General features: G+C 45.5%; 1 protein-coding gene across 3 annotated transcripts in view; it reads left to right on the top strand.

Annotated features, from left to right (window-relative positions):
* The window catches only part of LOC109939103 (proteasome 20S subunit beta 9), a 39,729-nt gene extending 21,261 nt beyond the window's left edge, over positions 1 to 18,468 (top strand). The window contains exons 1-5 of one of the 3 annotated variants that reach the window (XM_048616742.1): positions 8,873 to 8,914; positions 9,299 to 9,469; positions 15,897 to 15,964; positions 17,000 to 17,131; positions 18,033 to 18,420. In XM_048616742.1, coding sequence (XP_048472699.1) covers positions 8,888 to 8,914; positions 9,299 to 9,469; positions 15,897 to 15,964; positions 17,000 to 17,131; positions 18,033 to 18,201 — 567 coding nt within the window. In that variant the 5' untranslated portion in view covers positions 8,873 to 8,887 and the 3' untranslated portion in view covers positions 18,202 to 18,420. Of the gene's footprint in view, positions 1 to 8,872; positions 8,915 to 9,298; positions 9,470 to 15,896; positions 15,965 to 16,999; positions 17,132 to 18,032 lie in introns of those variants that run through there. The other 2 variants (XM_048616741.1, XM_048616743.1) reach the window with 2 other exon arrangements.
* The last annotated feature ends 436 nt before the right edge of the window (positions 18,469 to 18,904 follow it).

The following is an 18,904-nucleotide window of genomic DNA, read 5'->3' as shown; positions in this document are numbered from 1 at the left end:
GACGGTAACTACTGAAGGGGATCACTGTGCACTGAGCAGTAACAGTATTTGAAATGGCTAGGGTCAGCTGCATTGTGAATTGTTATTTCTGTTGCAGAGGTGGGTTTGAGGTGAATCACACAGTCTAGTTAGTTCTCTGTATGGGCAGTGAGGGAGTCATTACATTGTATGGCCTACCAACTCCCTGTCTGACTGCATTCCAGTCTCCAGGGACCAGCCCTGGCTCTGAAAACAAAATAACAGATCGGGAACCAAACTCTCTCTCAGCAACTCGATTTCATCTGTGTGTGTATGTGTGTGTGTGTGTGTGTGTCCATCTGTCTGTCTCCGTCTGTGTGTGTGTGTGTGTGAGTGTGTTTGTCTGTCTGTCTGTCTGTCTGTCTGTGTGCGCGCGTGCATGTGTGTTTGGAGTGTGAGTGAGTGTGTGTGTGTGTCTGCGTGTGCGTGTGGAGTGCGAGTGAGTGTGTGTGGGTGAGAGAGTGTGTGTGTGTGTGGAGTGTGAGTGAGTGTGTGTGTGCACGTGTGTGTGTGTTTGCGTGCGTGTGTGTGTGCATCTCTGTGTGTGTGAGTGTGTCCGTTTGTCTGTGTCCATCTGTCTGTCTGTCTGTGTGTGTGTGCACGCGCGCGCGTGTGTGTGGAGTGTGAGTGAGTGAGTGTGTGTGTGTGTGTGTATGTCTGTATCTGTGTTTTTGTGTGTGTGTGTGTGAGTGCATCTCTGTGTGTGTGTGTGTCCTGGAGCACAGCAATAATTCTGATCAGTCCTAGCCTGTTCTGTGGGCACTCTGTTCTGCCCTAGAGATTGACAAGAACCATCCCATCCCCACAGCCAGGGCTCAGGGAGATAGGAAGGAGCTCTCTTTATACTCTGTCCAGGCCAGCTGTGGGATATTCAGGGAGCTGCCTTCATTGACACTGTCTAAACATAACCAGCAACTCTTAAAGCAGAGGGGAGCTCAACTCTGACACGTATCATTTCTCTGGATCTTACAATCCATATTTCTCTCCCCAGGTATATTACGCTCTATCTCGCTCTCTCTCCTTGGGTATATTACACTCTTTCTCTCCCCTGGATATATTACGCACCATCACACTCTCTCCCTGGCTATTTTACAATGTATCTCTCTTCCTGGATATTTAACAATGTATCTCTCTCTGCTGTGTACGTCGTACTGTAGGTCTCTCCCTTGGGTATATTGCACGCTATCTCTCTCTTCCCTGGGTCTATTAAATTCTATCTCTTTCTCCCTGGGTATATTACATTCTATCTCTCTCCCCTGGATATATTATACTCTAGCTCTCCCCAGGTATGTTACACTCTAACTCTTTACCCAGGTATATTACACTCTATCTCTCCCTCCCTGGGTATAGATTACACTCCATGTGACTCCTGGCTATATTATATTGCACGCGGGGAGTTTTACTGAATGCACATGACTAGGAAACGATATCTGTGGGCTGACTCCAGGAGACACAAAGACGTGTTTTAGTCCTGCCACAATGGGTTGTGAAACCCGGTATTTGTTGGTTGCTGTTTGTTTAAAGGGGGATTGCTCCAGTTTCCTCACTGAGAAGGTGTGTGAGGTCAGTAGTTATCCCAATTCAGCTCCACAGGCTGGGCAATGGTGGGGGCCGGATAATGGCAGCTTATCCAGAGGTTCTAGTGAGCGTGAGGTCTGGATTAGGCCCTGTGCCATAGAACTAGGCAAGAGATGGGCAGTGGGGAGAGCCATGTGGGGTCTGGGTGAAAGGAGGAGTTAAGTGGGCAGGGCCTGGTGTCCTAGGCTGAGGATGGGGGAGGGACAGTAAATGGTTGAGGACTCTGGATCTCAATGGACTTTAGAAGGATGGGGTGTTTGAGATATAGGTGATGCATTTTGGAGAATCAAATTTAGGTGTAAATTATACTGTAAATGGCAGAACCCTTAGGAACATTAACACACAGGTGGATCTGGGCATGCAGGTCCACAGTTCTGGAAAAGTGGCAAAGTAATTAAGAAGGCTTTTGGCATGCTTGCCTTCATTGATCAGGGCATGAGCACAAGAGTTGGCAAACCATGTTGCAGCTACATAAAACCCTTGTTAGGCTGCATTTGGAGTATTGTGTGCAGTTTTAGTCGCAACATTACCAGAAGGACGTGGAAGCTTTGGAGAGAGTGCAGAGAAGGCTCACTGGGATGTTGCCCAGTCTCGAGGGCATTGGCTATGAGGAAAGGTTAAAAAGACTAGGATTGTTTTCACTGGGAAGATGGCAACTGAGAGGTGATCTGATAGAGATCTGCAAAATTATGAGAGGCATAGATAGGGTGGATAGTCAGAGGCTTTTACCCAGGGTTCAAGTTTCAATTTCAAGGGGGCACAGGTTCAAAGTGAGAGGGGGAAAGTTTAAGAGAGATGTGCGAGGAAAGTTTTTCACACAGAGAGTGGTAGGAGCCTGGAATGCACTACCAGAGGAGGTGGTGGAAGTAGGCGTGTTGGCAACACTTAAGAGGCAACTGGATGGTTACATGAATAGGGAGGGAATAGAGGGATACGGGCCGAATAAGGGCGGAAGGTTTGGTTTTTAGTTTATTCAGTGCATGATGATCAGTACAGGCTTAGAGGGCTGAAGGGCCTGTTCCTGTGCTGTACTGCTCTTTTGTTCTTTTTTGTTGTTCTAATTGAAACCTAGTGAATACTGAGAGGTCTGGATAGAATGGATGTGGAGGAGAGCAGGAGAGACTAGGACCCGAGGACACAGCTCAGAGTGAATGTGTGACCCTTTAGGACTGAGATAAGGAGGAATTTCTTCAGCTAGAAGGTGGGTAAATCTTTGGAACCCATTGCTGCAGAAAGCTGTGGAAGCCAAGTCATTGAGTGTATCAAGACAGAGATAGATGGGTTCTTGATTAGAAAGGGGTTCTAGGGTTATGGGGAGAAAACAGGAAAATGGGGTTGAGAAACATATCAGCCATGATCAAATGGCAGAGCAGACTCAATGGGCCAAAGAGCCTAATTCTACTTCTATATATTACGGTCTTATTGTCTTCTGAAAGTGAAGGTGAGGCAATGATGGCCTAACAGTCAGTGTCAGTGCTCTCCATGTGTGAGCCTCTCTCAGGATGTTGTCCTTCCATAGCTCTGAGTTCACATTTCAATGATGGCCCAGAATGGGATCATCAACAGTGTCCTTTCCAAAGTGGGGAAGACAGGGCCAGCTGAACTTGAGAGCTCAGCCAGGTCCCACTGTAAAATGAGGATAAGACCAGACATTAAAATGACCTTTTAATAAGGAGTGAGCGCAGAAACACAACATTGTTTCCCACACAATGATGGAAATGTCCCCAAGTCTCCTGACCCCAGCAATGTTTGCCCAGCCCATGGGGAATGTGATGACCCTCAGCCCTGTGACTCGTCTCGTGCCAACAAACAACAATGATTCACCAGAGAAAATGAAACCAATGTAAGATGAAAGATTTGTGGTTGTGAGTAACACCCGTGTGTCCTTTGTGCTCGCAGTCAGTTTGATGTTAATGTTGATGGTGTTGGATTGGAGAGCACAGCCTGAGATGCAGAGTCTCCCTGTTTAAACAGGACGCGGTCTAAGAAACCTCCTTGCATTGACAGCCAACTGCGGGTTTCTCCAGTGTGCACCTCCTCCCATTGTGTGACTGGGAAGGTTTTGTAGCAAACAGTGCAGTCACTTGGAATGTTAATTCTAATCATCCGAAACAGCAAAACAGAGGGAGACAAAGCGATGCACGTTCTTCAACTTCACATCAGAAATAGCAAGCAGTTAACAAAAATTCACCCTCCCCCAATGTCATTGTCTGCATTACATTTCCTCTCTCACCCTGTGTATATCACACTGCAGTAATGTGTCTCTGGGTATATTAGCCTCTCTGTATGTCCCTCTGTACATTACACAAATGTCATGTCTCTCGATACATTGCACTCTTTGTCCCTCCCTGTGTGTATCACACATCAGTAGTGTCTCTCGGGGATATTACCATCCTTATCTCTCCCTGTGTATATTTCACTACTGTCGTATTTCTGGGTATGTTACAATCTGAGCACACATGGCAACTTGTGACTGTAGGAAACCTTCTCTTCTTGTCCTTCGGTCTTTAGCCTTTCGCACAGTATCAGCATCATGGACCTGCCTGGCTGTGGGGAGGTCTGCACTGACGTTTTTCCATTCTCCTCTGTTTAACCATGGTCACTAATGACTTCTTTTCCTGTTTGTACACCCAATGATTTCTGATCGGCTCTCTGTGATTCATCAACATGTTAACCCTCAGTTAACCGTCTGAAAGTCCAGGGTTAATACTCCTCTGTACATTGAGGAGAACAGGGTTGAGCTCAGGACCACCTTATCCAACACCATCAAGTGATTGAGCAGAAACCTTTCACCAAGTTAGCATCTGTCATCTTCATTCCAGCTGCTAACACTGATCCATGTCACCACCAGGCTCTGTTCCCCTCCCTCACATCTACCAGAGGCTAAACCACCACATTTGTAACTTTACAGTGACAACTGACCCTTAGATTAATTCCTGACCTCACCTCCTGTCCAAAAATAAATCCCCCAAAAGTTCACCTCAACCACACCCATTCTCTGACAGCCAACAAGTTGACCTTCCCTTCAATATTTCTCAAAACTGTACCATTCTACATTCAATGGAGGCTTGAAGAGGGGGTGATTATTTAGATAGAATTAATGTGCAAGGGCATGGGAGTGGGAAGCAGGAGTTGTCAGTCGGTAACAATGCTTATTTGAAGAGCTAGTGCAGACATAGAGAACAGAGTGGCCTCCTTCTGTGCTGTCACATATCTGTAATTCTGAGACATATGAGGAGATACCGGATCAGTTCAGACTATATTGACTGGAGTTCAGAAGAATGAAGAGTTTTGTGGATCTCATAGAAACCTATAACATTCTGACAGGACTAAATAGGGTAAACGTAGGAAGGATGTTCCTGATGACTGGGAAGTCCAGAACCAGGGGTTATAACTCAAGTATTTGGGATAGCCTTTTAGGACTGAGATGAGGAGAAATGTCTTCATCCAGAGAGTGGCGAGCATGTGAAATTCTTTGTCACAGAAAGTGCTTAAAGCCAAAACACAGAATGTTTTCAAGAAGAAGTTAGATATAGATCCTAGGGCAGAAGGGACCAAAGCATGAGGGAAGAAAGTGGGAACTGGGTACTGAGTTGGATGATCAGTCATGTTCATACTGAATGGCTTGAAAGGCTGAATGGCCTACTCCTGCTCCTATTTTCTATCTTTCTACGTGAACCATAACTTTCAGGAATGTTATCAAAGTAAATTTGTCAGTGAGCATCATCTGAAACTCCGCTTCATGTCTTTGTGAGCTCCAGTCTTGATGACTTTTAAAAATACATTCTCTCACTGGATTTGGGTGTTCCCATCCCTAATTGCCTTTGAAATGAAGGGCTCACTCAGCCACCTCAAAAGACATTTAAGAGTCAGCCGGGTTTGGAGTCACATGGAGGTCAAATCGGGTGAGGAGGGCAGGCTCGCCTCCCCAGTGGGTCTAGGATGCACTGCCTGCAAATGTGGTGGTGGCATGTTCATCTGAGGCACTCAAGTAGGCATTGATGAATGCATTTTACAAGAATTGTGAAATTAGATTGATACACCAGGTTTATTCATTGAATTTGAGGCTGCCATTTAAACCCAAAGTTAATGCATTGTGAAAGCACTGGAGAGAGTGCAGAAATGATTTACAAAAATCTAGGCATGTTCACTTCAGTGAGGAGGATAGTCCTCTGTGGAGAGAAGCTGGCTGAGAAGAGATTTAATAAGAGTTTCAAAACCACGAGCCACCTGGACAGAGTAAATAGGGAGAAGTTGTTCCTCCTTGTAAAATGAACACAAATGAGAAGGGCATAGATTTAAAGTGATATGCAACTGAAGAAAGGGTGATGTGAGAAAAAAAAAACTTTCCTCATGGACAATTGTTAGGGTATGGAAAGCACTTCCAGGAAATGTGGCGACAGAGGTTCAATACAGAAATTCAAAAGGTGTTGGATGATTATTTGGATAGAAAAGGACATTGCTGCTGGGATATGGAGTGCAGGCACAATGGGCTGAATGGTCTCCCTCTGAACCGTAACAATTCTGTGATTCTGAGCACTGTCCTGGAGCTCTGGACCCCCAGCCCAGTGACATGACCCCTCCAGCACCCTCATCCCCGATATTGTAATGCTTTCCACAGCCTTCTGCCCCTGACATCTCAGTAAATTTCTCCCTAAGATGTCTTAAGTCACAGAGCCATGCAGCATGGAAACAGACCCTTTGGTCCAACTCGTCCATGTCAACCAGATTTCCCATTTGCCTGCGTTTGGCCCATATCCCTCTAAATCTTTCCTATTCATCTAAATGTCTTTTTAATGTTGCAATTACACCCATCTCTACCACTTCCTCTGGCAGCTCATTCCACATATAAACTACCCTCTGCATGAAAAAGTTGCCCCTCAGGTCCCTTTTAAATCTTTCTCCTCTCACCTTAAACCTACATCCTCTAGTGTTGAACTCTGCTATCCTGAGGAAAAGACCTTTGCTATTCACCTTATCTATGCCCCTCATGATTTTATAAACCTTTATATGGTCACCCCTCAGCGTCCTATGCTCCAGGGATAAAAAGTCCCAATCTTAAAGATCAGCATGGCCATCTTTGTGTGGAGCCACAGGAGATGGGGGAGATTCTTAATGAATATTTCTCCTCAGTGTTTTACTGAGGAGAGAATTATGGATGCTAAGGAAATAGGCAAACAAATGGGGATGTTTTGGACTGCATACACATTACCAGAGAGGAGGTGTTTACAGCCTTAAAGTGCATTAAGGTGGATAAATCCCCTGCGCCTGATCAGGTCCATGCTCGGACGTTGTGGGAGGCTAGGGAAGAAATTTCAGAGGCCTTTGCAGAGATTTTTGCTTCATCTTGGAAGACAGGAAGGTGGCTGATGTTGTTCCATTGTTTAAGAAAGGTAGCAAAGACAAGCCAGGGAACTACAGGCCAGTGAGCCTGACATCAGTGGTAGGCAAGTTATTGGAGACGACACTTAGAATCAACCAACATTTGGATAGTCAAGGTCTGATTAGGGATAGTCAGCATGGATTTGTGCGCAGGAAGTCATGTCTGACAAATCTTTTAGAGCTTTTTGAAGAAGTAACCAAGAGGATGGATGAGGGTAGGGCAGTGGATGTTGTCTATGTGGACTTTAGTAAGGCCTTTGACAAGGTCCCACATGGCAGGATAATCATGAAGATGAGGTCGCATGGGATCCACGGAGAGCTAGCTAATTGGAATCAAAATTGGCTCGATGGTAGGAAGCAGAGGGTGATGGTTGAAGGTTGTTTCTCGGACTGGAGACCTGTGACTAGTAATGTGCCACAGGGGTTGGTGCTGGGACCTTTGTTACTTGTTTATATAAATGATATGGATGTGAATGCACTAGGCATGATTAGTAACAAAAACATAGTTGCTGGAAAAGCTCAGCAGGTCTGGCAGCATCTGTGAAGGGAAAAAACAGAGTTAACGTTTCCGGTCCGGTGACCCTCCTCAGAACTTATTTAGGCATGATTAGTAAGTTTGTGGACGATTCAAAATTAGGAGGTATCGTTGATAGCGAAGAAGGTTTTCAAAAATTGCAGAGGGATCTTGATCAGATAGGAAGTGGGCCAAGGATTGGCAAATACAATTCAATACGGATAAATGTGAGGTGTTGCACTATGGAGAGTCAGGCCAATGTAGGACTTATAGAGTAAATGGTAAGGTCCTGAGGAGTGTTGTGGAACAGAGGCACCTAAGTGTACAAGTACATAGTTCATTGAAAGCGGTGTCACAGGTGGACAGGGTGGTGAAGAAGGCATTTAGCATGCTGGCCTTCATCAGTCGAGGCATTGAGTATAGGAGTTGGGACGTTGTGTTACAGTTGTATAAGTCGTTGGTGAAGCTGCACTTGAAATATTGTGTATAGTTTTGGTCACCTTGTTACAGGAAAGACATAGTTAAACTAAAAAGTGTGCAAAGAAGATTTACAAGGATGTTACCAAGACTACTAGACTTAAGTTATAGGCCCTTTATTCCTTGGAACGTAAGAGAATGAGGAGTGACCTTATTGAGGTGTATAAAATCATGAGGTGCATAGATAGGATGAATGCGTATTAGTTTTTTTCCCAGGGATGGGGAATTGAAAACTAGAGGACATAGGTTTAAGGTGAGAGGGGAAAGATTTAAAAAGGAACCGAGGGGCAACTTCTTCATGCAGAGAGTGGTGTATATATGGAATGGGTTGCTTGAGAAGGTGGTTGAGGCAGGTACAATAGCAACATTTAAAAAACATTTGGATACGTACATGGATGGGAAGGGTTTAGAGGGATATGGACTAAATGTGGACAATTGGAACTAGCTGAGTGGGCACTATGGTCAACATGGAACAATTTGGGCCGAAGGGCCTGTTTCCATGCTGTATTACTGTATGACTCTATGGTGATAATTCAAACACTCCAATCCCAATAACATCTTGGTAAATCCTTTGTGCACCCTTTCCAATTCAATAACATCCTTCCCAAAGCAGGGTGACCAGAACTGTCCACAGTATTCCAAAAGTGGCCTCTCCAATGTCCTGTACAGCTACAAAATGGCATCCAACTCCTACACTAAATTATTTGATGTGTTTGGATCTCTGAAATAACAAAGGCTTTGAAGCCGAGATACAGGCCTTTCTTGTTCTGCATTTGCAATTGGCTTGTGTCCATTGGGCTGTTTGAACAAGCAGCCTGCCTCTTTGTGGGCAGAATGAGGCGACTGTCTCTCACCCACTGCCACAGCTCATTGCCTCAAACTGCCTCTGGGTCTCATCTGTCAGCCTTAGCTTGTTCTATGAGGCTTTATTATTTTAATCTGGAGGTTTCAATACGCATCTACTTTTATAAACGGAAACGTGTTAAGTGTAGTATTTGAACATCAAGACATTTTTCTCTTTAGTGCCAAACACAATTCACATTTGAAATATTTCAATTCCTAGTTTTGACCACAAGATGGAGAGGGAGTTTCAAATGCAAGAATTGAAAATGTCACAGTTTCAATTGAAGAGACTTGTTATAATTTTTTGTTGAGATATAAATCACACTGGGATACAGCACAGTTAGAGAAAAATCTTCTGAGAGTTAAGGATTGAAAGGATTGAAAACTATACAGATGCTTCTTGATCAATTGCACGGGCGCTGTTCTTTGAGAAATATCTTTCTGTTTAAAGTCTTGCAGCTTTAGTTTCTGTTTCACTCTGAGCAGGAAGCAGTCCCTGAGATACTCGGAGCCAGCAGCTTCCCATTCACTCCCTGGAAAACAGTCTCCTTGTCCAGGTGCGGACACTCCAGGTGGGCGAGGACGTGGACGGAAATCAAGAGGATGTCCCAATATTCCAGGAATCTGGGATGTACCTCGTTGGAAGTCAGGACAGGGGTGAGTGAGTGTAAAGGCAGGAGCTCTGTCTCAGACTGCTACAAATGCACACACACGCATAGACAGTAGCCGAGAGAGTTCAACCCCAACTCCAGTGCCCAGATTAGTGCAGCCTTCCCTGGGGAGGTGGGAAGTGCTAGCTGAGAGTAAACCCTATTACTGTTCACTGAAACCTTTACAAAGCAATAACTGTGACTGGAGGTGTGCTTATTAAATTGATGTGAGCATTGGTGGCTGGGCTCAGCATTCATTGCCCTTTCCTAGTTGCCCTCACAAAGATGGTGCTGACGTGTCTTCTTGAGCCACAGCAGTCCATGTGCATGCTGTTGGTAAGGGAGTTGGACCCGGCGGCACTGAAGGTTACCAACAACACTTTGACACTGCCCTGGAGGCCTCACCACATGAGCTGCTACCTCAGTGCAGCCCATTGCCCCTCACCCCACATTGGCCCTTCCTCCATCCTCCAGAGACAGACTATTAACCAATTGGTGTCATCTTCATTCAAACTGAAACAGCCTCTGGTTACTCTAAGTCATCTGCAATATTTGAAATTTCTAAAAAAGCAAATTTTTTTCAATATTCCTCTGAGTTTTCTCAAGAGTTTTGCTGTGAGCAACTATCCTTGAGAACATATGACAGAGGAGCAGAAACAGACTATTTAGCCCATCGAGTCTGCGCCACCATTCAATGAGATCACGGCTGATTTGATAATCCTCGACTCCACATTCATGCCTTTTCCCCATATCTTTGATTCTCTTCCTGATTAAAAATCTGTCTGTCTCAGCTCTGAATACTTGACAACACAGACCTCTGCAGTAAAGAATTCCACAGATTCACTCCCCACTGAGAGAAAAAATTCCTACTTTATTTCTGTCTTAAATGTGCGACATCTTATTCTGAGCCCCCTGCTCCTTGACTCTCCCACAAGAGGAATCAACCTTTCCACATCTATGCTGTCAACTCGCCTAAGAATCTTGATGAAAGGATTTGTCTTATGAGGAAAGTCTGAGCACGTTAGGTCAATACTCATTGGAGCTTAGAAACAGAGAAAATAGGAACAGGAGCAGGCCATTCGGCCTTTTGACGCTGCTGTCCCATTCAATATGATCATAGCTGATCATTCCATTCAATCTCCTATTCCCACTTTCTCTCTCATATCCTTTGATCCCCTTAGCCCTAAGAACTATATCTGACTCATTCGTGCAAACGTTCAAAGTTGTGGCCTCATTCACTTTCTGTGTCGAGAATTCCACAGGTTCTCCACTCTTTGGGTGAAAATGTTTCTCCTCATCTCAGTGCTAAGTGGCCTACCCTGTATCCTGAGACTGTGACCCCCCTGGTTCTGGACTCCTTGGTCATCAGGAACATCCTCCCTGCATTTACCCTGCCTCCCATCTTATTCTTCTAAACTCCAGTGACTATAGTCCTAACCAATCCAGACTCTCTTCAAACATCAGCCTGCCATTCCAGGAATCAGTCTAGTACCCTCACTGCACTCCCTCCATTGCCAAAACATTGGAAGAATACGTAAGGACAGTATTGAAACAGCGTTACTGAGAACACTTGATGGGGTGGTCTCTGACAGGATGTGCAGCCCCTCCTTGGGGAACCAATACCAGGGGGCAAAGTTTGAAGACTGAGGAAAGATTGATTCTCTGACAGGACTGTTAGTTTTTGGAACTCTCTCCCCCAGCAAGAAGAGGAAGCTGGGTCTTTGAATATATCCGAGGCTGAGTTAGACAGTGTTCTGGTCTACAACAGAATGAAAACTATGACGAACAAGCAGAAATATTCAGGTACTGACAGAGCAGGCTCAAGGACCAATGGCCTACTCCTGCTCCTATTTCGTACATTCGTAATTCACTATCTTCTGGGGGTTAGTGCCAAGATTGGCAGAGATATTTCACAGGCTAGTCCAACAAAAACCTGACATAGTCATACTCACTGAATCAGTCCTTATAGACAATGTCCCAGATACCACCATCACCATCTCTGGGTATGTCCTGTCCCACCAGCAGGACAGATCCAGCAGAGGTGGTGACACCGGCATAGCGTTGGAGTGAGTTGCTCTCCATGTTTACTCAGAAACACTTCACTGATGTATTGAAATCTTGGAATTCCCTTCCTAAAAGCAGCATTAGTGTTCCTACATAGAAACTAGAAGCAGGGATAGGCCAATCAGCCCTTTGAGCCTGTTCTACCATTCAAAATGATCATATAATCCCTACAACCCATGGACTGCAGCAGGAAGACAGCTCACCAGCACCTTCTCAAGGGCAACTAGGGATGGGCAATAAATGCTGGTTAGCCAGTGACTCCCACATCCCATGAGCAAATAAAGAAATAAACCTTGGCAAATGATTGCAACTGTCCTGCTCTGAAGTGACAGCCTGGAGTCAACCTCTGACTCCCCAAAGCCTGTCCACCATCTACAAGGCTCAAGGCAGGAGTATGACAGAATACTCCCCACTTGGCCGGATGGGTGCAGCTCCAATAACATTTCAAGAAGCTTGACACTATCCAGGACAAAGCAGCCCACTTGATTGGCACCACATCCACAAGCATCCACTCCCTCCACCACTGACGCTCAGTAGCAGCAGTGTGTACTATCTACAAGATGCACTGCAGAAGTTCACCAAAAATCCTCAGACAGCAACTTCGAAACCCAAGAAATTTCCACCTGGAAGGATAACAGCAGCATTTACATGAGAATGCCACACCTGCAAGTTCCTCTCCAAGCCACTCATTGTCCTGATTTGGAAATATACTGTCGTTCCTTCACTGTCGCTACATCAAAATCCTGGAATTCCCTCTCTAAGGGCAATGTAGATCAACCCGCAGCACATGGGTTCAAGAAGGCAGCTCACCACCACCTTCTCAGGGGACAACAACTGATGAACCATAAATGCTGGCCCAGCCAGCAATGTCCTTATGCCAAAACTGAATACAAAAAACAAGGAGCAGGGTGTTGTATCAGAAAAAGGGACATGGGTGACCTGTGCCCCTTCTCAAACCAGTCCCAAAACTCACATAACATTGAGGAAGTACTTAGATGTACAATTATAGGACTACAGACCAAATGTTGGAAAATGGAATTTGAACAGTTCATTGGTTGCTTTGACTGGTGCAGACTCAGTGGGCCAAAGGGCCTTCTTCGGTGCTGTGGACCTGGATGACAATTGATCAGACTGGAATCAGTGTTTCCAGCTCAACTCAAGATCTACCAGGAAGGATATAGTAGCAAAATGAACAGGTTACCACGATATTTGTTACAAACTACAAAGTATCAATGATGCTGGAATGTATAGTAACAAGGGGAATGTATTGATTTAACTGTCCTGCGTTCCCCTCCAGTATTGCCTATCCTTGGCACCCTCCTATTTCTCATCGGGGTCCCCTGCCCACTTTTGAAATCCCTTGAGCATTAGTTTTCAGACATATGCCAATGGGTAGGTTGGTTAGCTCAGTTGGATGGATGGCTGGTTTGCAACAAAGAGTAATACCAACAGTGTGGCTACGATTCCTGTACAAGCTGAAGTCCTACCTTTTCACCCTCACTCCTTAAGTTAAACTCACCACTGTCTCTCAAGTGGGACTATGGAGACTGTTTTGTATACACTTGATGGGACCCAGTTCGACCTTACCACCACCTCTGAATAGTCACACTGTTTATATGACATACAGCGTGGCATCAGCAGAAATGTCCGAAAACTAAATCTGAGAACTGTGTAGGGAGTGGTATCACTGAGCTGGCGACCTCAGATGCCCAGGCTAATGTTCTTGGGGCATGGGTTCAGACACCGCCATGGCAGCTTGTGAAATTGGAGCTATCATCGATCGCTGTAAAACCCCATCTGGGTTAGCAATGTCCTTTAGAGAAGGGAATCTGCCATCCTTACTTAATCTGTGTGACTCCAAACCAACAGCTATGCGGTTGACTCTGAAATGCCGCTCAGATCTAGGGGAAATAGGATCAGGCAAGGATTAACTGAGTGAAGCCAATGGGAGGCCCACACTCTCAAAAAAAAAGCAACAGTTGGAGTAAAAGAGTTTGTGCTCCAAACTCAATTCCCTAGCTACTTGTGCCACCAGAACAAGACTGTAACTCTGACACACTTTTCATCCCATGTGCCCTCCATCAGTACCTTCTATTTCCAGTTCCACAATATAATGTCTCCACTCCCCCCACCGCAGCTTATCTGCTGCTGAAATTCTCTCCTGTGGAGTTGCTGGGACTGGAAGGTTTGAGCCACAAGGAGAGGCTGGATAGACTGGGACCTTTCTCCTCTGGACTGTCTGAGGCTAAGGGACCTTCTAGAAGTTTATAAAATCATGAGGGGAATGGATAGGGTCTTTTCGCCAGAGTAGGGAATTCCAAAACTAGTGGACATAGGTTTAAGGTGAGAGGCGGAAGTTATTATTAAAGTGACCTAAGGGGCAGCTTTTTCACACAGAGGGTGGTGCGTGTATGGAATGAGCTGCCAGAGGAAGTGGTGGAGGCTGGTACAGTTATGACATTTAAAAGGCATCTGGATGGGTATCTGAGTAGGAAGGGTTTAGAGGGATATGGGCCAAATGCTAGCAACTGGGTCTAGGTCAGTTGAGGGTATCTGGACGGCATGGATGAGTTCGACTGAAGGGTCTGTTATCGTATGACTCTATAATTCTGGTCAACCTTCACCCTCACATCCTCAGTAAAAATGAATTTATGCAAACCCATCGCTGCCCACTTCCTAACTCACACCAGATCACATTCAGCCATTGGCCCTGTGCTAACTGATATACAGTGACTCCCAGACTGCCAATACCTTGATTTTAAAATTCTCCTCCTCATTTACAAATCCCTCCATGGCCTCTTCCCCCGACTTCTCTATAACCAGCCGTAGCCCTCAAACTTTCTGATGGTGACATTGCTCTGACAGGATTGATTTGTTTTTCAGTTCAGAAGGTGACAGGGAGGCCCAATAATGATCTTGCATTCAGTGTAGTCCATCTGGGTTTTGACCAGGTGTCTGTTTACAGTCCCTTGCTTTTTGCAGTACATATGAAATAGGTAAAATAGGAGCAGTGGTAGGCAATTTGGCCCCTGGAACGCACCTCACTATTCCATAAGATTATGGCCAACCTGAATCATGGCCTTAGCTCTCCTTTCCTGTCAGTCCCTGTAGTCCTTGACTCTTTTATCAATCCAAACCATCTCACTCAGCCTTGCACACAATGAATGGTCCAGTCTCTGCTGCTCTTGGAGATGCAGGGTGGGGGCAGGAGCACAATTCTGAGAATTCCCTGGGAGAAATCCCTCCTCAGCTCCGTCTTTAATGGGAGACCACTTTTTTTGGAAACTGAAAACCCCAGCTTTGGAAACATAAGACCATAAGATATAGAAGCAGAATTAGGCCATTCAGCCCATTGTGTCTGTCTCACCATCATGGCTGATATGTTTCTCAACCTCATTCTCTTGCCTTCTCTCTGCACCTCTTGATCCCCTTACTCAACAAGAACCTATCTATCTCAGCCTTAAATACACTCAATGACTTGGCCACCACTGCCCTCTGTGGCAATGAGTTCCACAGATTCATCACCCTCTGGCTGAAGAAATTCCTCCTCATCTCAGTTCTCATCCCTTTACTCTGAGGCTGTGCCTTCGGGTCCTATTCTCTCCTGATAGTGGAAATATCTTCTCCATATCCAGGCCTCTCAGTATTCTGTAAGTTTCAATCAAACCCACCCCCATCCTTCTAAACTCTCATCGAGTACAGACCCAGAGTCATCAATTGCTCCTCATGTGACAAGCACATCATCCCTGGGATCATTCTTGTAAACCTCTTCTAGACTCTCTCTGATGTTAGTACATCCTTCCTTGGATACAGGGCCAAGACTGTTCACAATATTTCAAACGCAGTTTGACCAGAGCGTCAGGTTATGTCCTTTTCAAACCATGCAGGATTAAAGCAGTTTTCCAAATTCAGTCCAACAATATAAAAATGACACAAAGAAAACTGGTCATTGTAGCTGGAAGACTGGTTTTGAACCCAGGACTGGTTATGATACAGTCTGTATGCAGTGCCACTGGCTCTGGTGCAATTACTAGGTGCTGCCAAACAGCTTTATGCTACAAAAATTAAAACCCACTCAGGCACATACTTACAGTGGTGTAAGCTGCAAGAACTGTGGTTGAAGAGTTGGAAATTGGGACAAGGTCTACTGTGGGTACAATGGGCTGAATGGCCTTCTTCTGTTCAGTTAATTTCCAAGAGACTGTGATCCGGATTTTGGTCACAGTCACATCTTTTTAAGTGCAGTTTGATAGCACTCCCTTCAGATATTTTAATGCATTAAATGCGCTATATGAATGGAAGTTGGCATTATTACGTGATAAGCTCCAGTGTTGTTGTTGGTGCAGACCAGTTGATTTCTCTTGTTCCAGACCACGATAATCGCAGTGGAATTTGATGGCGGGGTGGTGATTGGCTCCGATTCTCGTGTCTCTGCTGGGTAAGTACTTCACATTGGTACTCTCGCTCTCCATTCTTCACTTCAAGTCAGACAACCAGGCATTTGTATAACACTGCAAGGGCTTCACAACATGATCAGTTGTGGTCTCAGCTCCACGCTCCTGAATGCTCTTCTTAACTCTCGGTTTCCTTATCAGTCAAGAGTCGATCTAACTCAGTCTCTAACAGACCCATTTCCAAATCTTTACTTAAAGTACAATTGCTATTTATCATGCCCAGGGCCATGAGAGAAGGGCAGGGAGAGCATCTGATTGGAATGATATGTCAAAGAGCCAACACAGGCCTGATGGACAGAATGGCCTGCCTCTCTGCTATCTCTGTCTCACTCTTGGACTCTAACCTTGGTGCTGGTGAATTGGTACCTCAGCCTTGGGCAGCTCCTGCTTTGCTTTGCTGACTCTGTAATGATCTATTTGAAACACTGAAGATCCTTGAGGGGTTTTGACAGGGTCAGGGTGGAGAGGATGTTTCCTCTTGTGGGAGATATTAGAATGAGGACTCACTGTTTAACAACACCGTTTAACACAGACAGGAGGTATTCCTTTTCTCTTGAGGGTTGAGTTTTTTGGATCTCTCTTCCTGCAAAAAAAGAGGGGTGGAAGCAGAAGTTATTCAATAGTTTTTAAGGCACAGCTGAAAGGATTCTTGTTAAACAAGGATGCTGAAAGGTTATCCAACTCAGTCCCTTGTCCCCGCTTTCTCTCCTTGGATCCCTTTAACGCTGAGAACTATTTTGGAAGTAGGGTAAGGCTTGGAGCACTGCCATGCTTTGTTGAAAGGGGGCTGTTGTTGAAATCCGTCCTCAGCATACAGTCCCCCCAAATAAGGATCTGGGATCGGTTTTATACTAAGCTCCAAGATTGCAATAGAATAAGTGGCTGGTTTCACTGTGAGACTGTGCCAGGCCGTGCCACCTACTCACACTGTCTCTTTGCTGTGGGCTAGTTGGAGGGGCGAGTCAGTCACATTGCCCTGGGGGTAGAGGAGGTTGACGATGTTTCCTGTGCACCCACAGGGAGGCGATCTGTAACCGTGTGATGAACAAGCTGTCCCCGCTGCACGATCGGATTTACTGTGCCCTGTCCGGTTCAGCCGCCGATGCCCAGGCCATAGCCGATTCTGTCAACTACCAGCTGGAACTACACAGGTAACTAACTCTGCACCTTCTTCACTGAAATGACTGCTCACACATTCAACTCGTAGACCGCCATGTGAGCCAGTGCTTTGCACACACACTGGGCCCCTCAGTGAATCCCAGCTCCAGGCTTAAACACGGTTTTTGTAACCTCGGAGAAGAACATGACAGAGAGCGCTGCAGCACTGGAGTTACTACCACCTTCACAAACATCCCCACTGGGATCAGCAGAGATTCCCACTGGGTCCACTACAGGATCCCTTCTGGAACCAGAGACTCCCCACTTGGACCAGAGATTCCCCATTGGGACGAGCAAAATTTCCATTCTAGGACCAGCAGAGATTTCTACTGGTACCAGCAAAGACTGTCTACTGGGAGCAGCATAGATTTCTAATGGTACCAGCAAAGGCTCCCTATTAACACCAGCAGAGATTTCTACTGGTGCCAGCAAAGGCTTCTCTATTGGGACCAGCAGAGACTCCCCATTGGGAGCAGCAGGCATTTCTCATCGACTGGCATAGAATAGCACCAAGGTCAGTCCCTGTCCAGTTGCAGAGTCCTGCACTCTCCACAGTTCCAGTTTAATGGCCTCTGACTTCCAGTAACCTCCTTGCAGTCAGTAAATGATCCACTGCACCCTCTCTCTGTCTCAACTGCCTGTCAAGCCTACATGCCCTCGCAGTGGTGTTACACTGATCTCCAGATTTTGCAGTAGCAGCAAAAATACAAAAGCACCATGAGAAAATGCTGTGGTTTCTGGCTTGTGCCTGTGGTGGTGGTGGTGAGGGTTCAGTCCTTGCCCCTGGGCTGGTGTGAATGAGGGGGCTGTGATTCTGGGTGTAACTCTCAGCAGAAACAGCGTCCAGCTCTCTACGTCTCATCTGAACAGGCTTTCCTTCTTTCTGTCCTTCAGCATTGAGACCGGAGATGCCCCATTGGTGCAAGCTGCAGCCTCTGTGGTCAAAAACATCAGCTACAAGTACAAGGAGGAGCTGTCAGCTCACCTGATCGTTGCTGGATGGGACAGGAAGAGGAAAGGACAGGTATCTGTGCATGAACAACATTTATGGTCTTCCCACTGACACCAGCTCTTATCCTTCAGAGAAACCAGAGTGAGATGTATGTGATTTAGATATCGCAATTAATAAACAAGAAAGTTCTCCATCCTGTATTTGGAAATCCCAGAGAGAAAAAAAAACACAGTAAAACTTCTGAATGGTGCATTCTGGTCTGGCTTGAACTGTACAGCTCAGAGCAGTGCTCCAGTTCATTTCCGAGTATTTCTGTTTTTCTTAGTGTTTTTTCCCTCTGGATATAAGTGGATGAGAAGAACAATTCCTTCAAATCTCCATAACTTGTTCATTTTATTTCATTTATGGGATATGGATGTCACTGGCTAGACAAACATTTATTGCCCATCCCTAATTGCCCAGAAGGCACTTAAGAGTCAACCACATTGCTGTGGGTCTGGAATCATGTGTAGGCCAGATGGCAAGGATGGCAGGTTTCCTTCCCTGAAGGACGTTAATGAACCTGATAGGTATTTTGAACAATGGGAAATAGTTTCATGGTCATCAATAGGTTCTCAATTCAAAAGAACTGAATCAAGTTCTACTACTTACCATGGCAGGATTTGAACCCAAATCCCCAAAACATCTAAGTATATAGTGATAATACCACCAGGCCATCGCCTCCCCCAAAGGGTCAGCACAAAAGAACAGGCCATTTCATCCAACTGGCTCTGGAGTTATTAGGCAGGCTCTGTGACACAGTGGTAGTGTCCTT

Source organism: Rhincodon typus, chromosome 35 (genome assembly GCF_021869965.1).
Source record: "Rhincodon typus isolate 14 chromosome 35, sRhiTyp1.1, whole genome shotgun sequence".
Taxonomy (NCBI): Eukaryota; Metazoa; Chordata; class Chondrichthyes; order Orectolobiformes; family Rhincodontidae; genus Rhincodon; species Rhincodon typus.
Note: the sequence above shows the minus strand (reverse complement) of the source record. Positions and strands in the feature narration are given on the sequence as shown.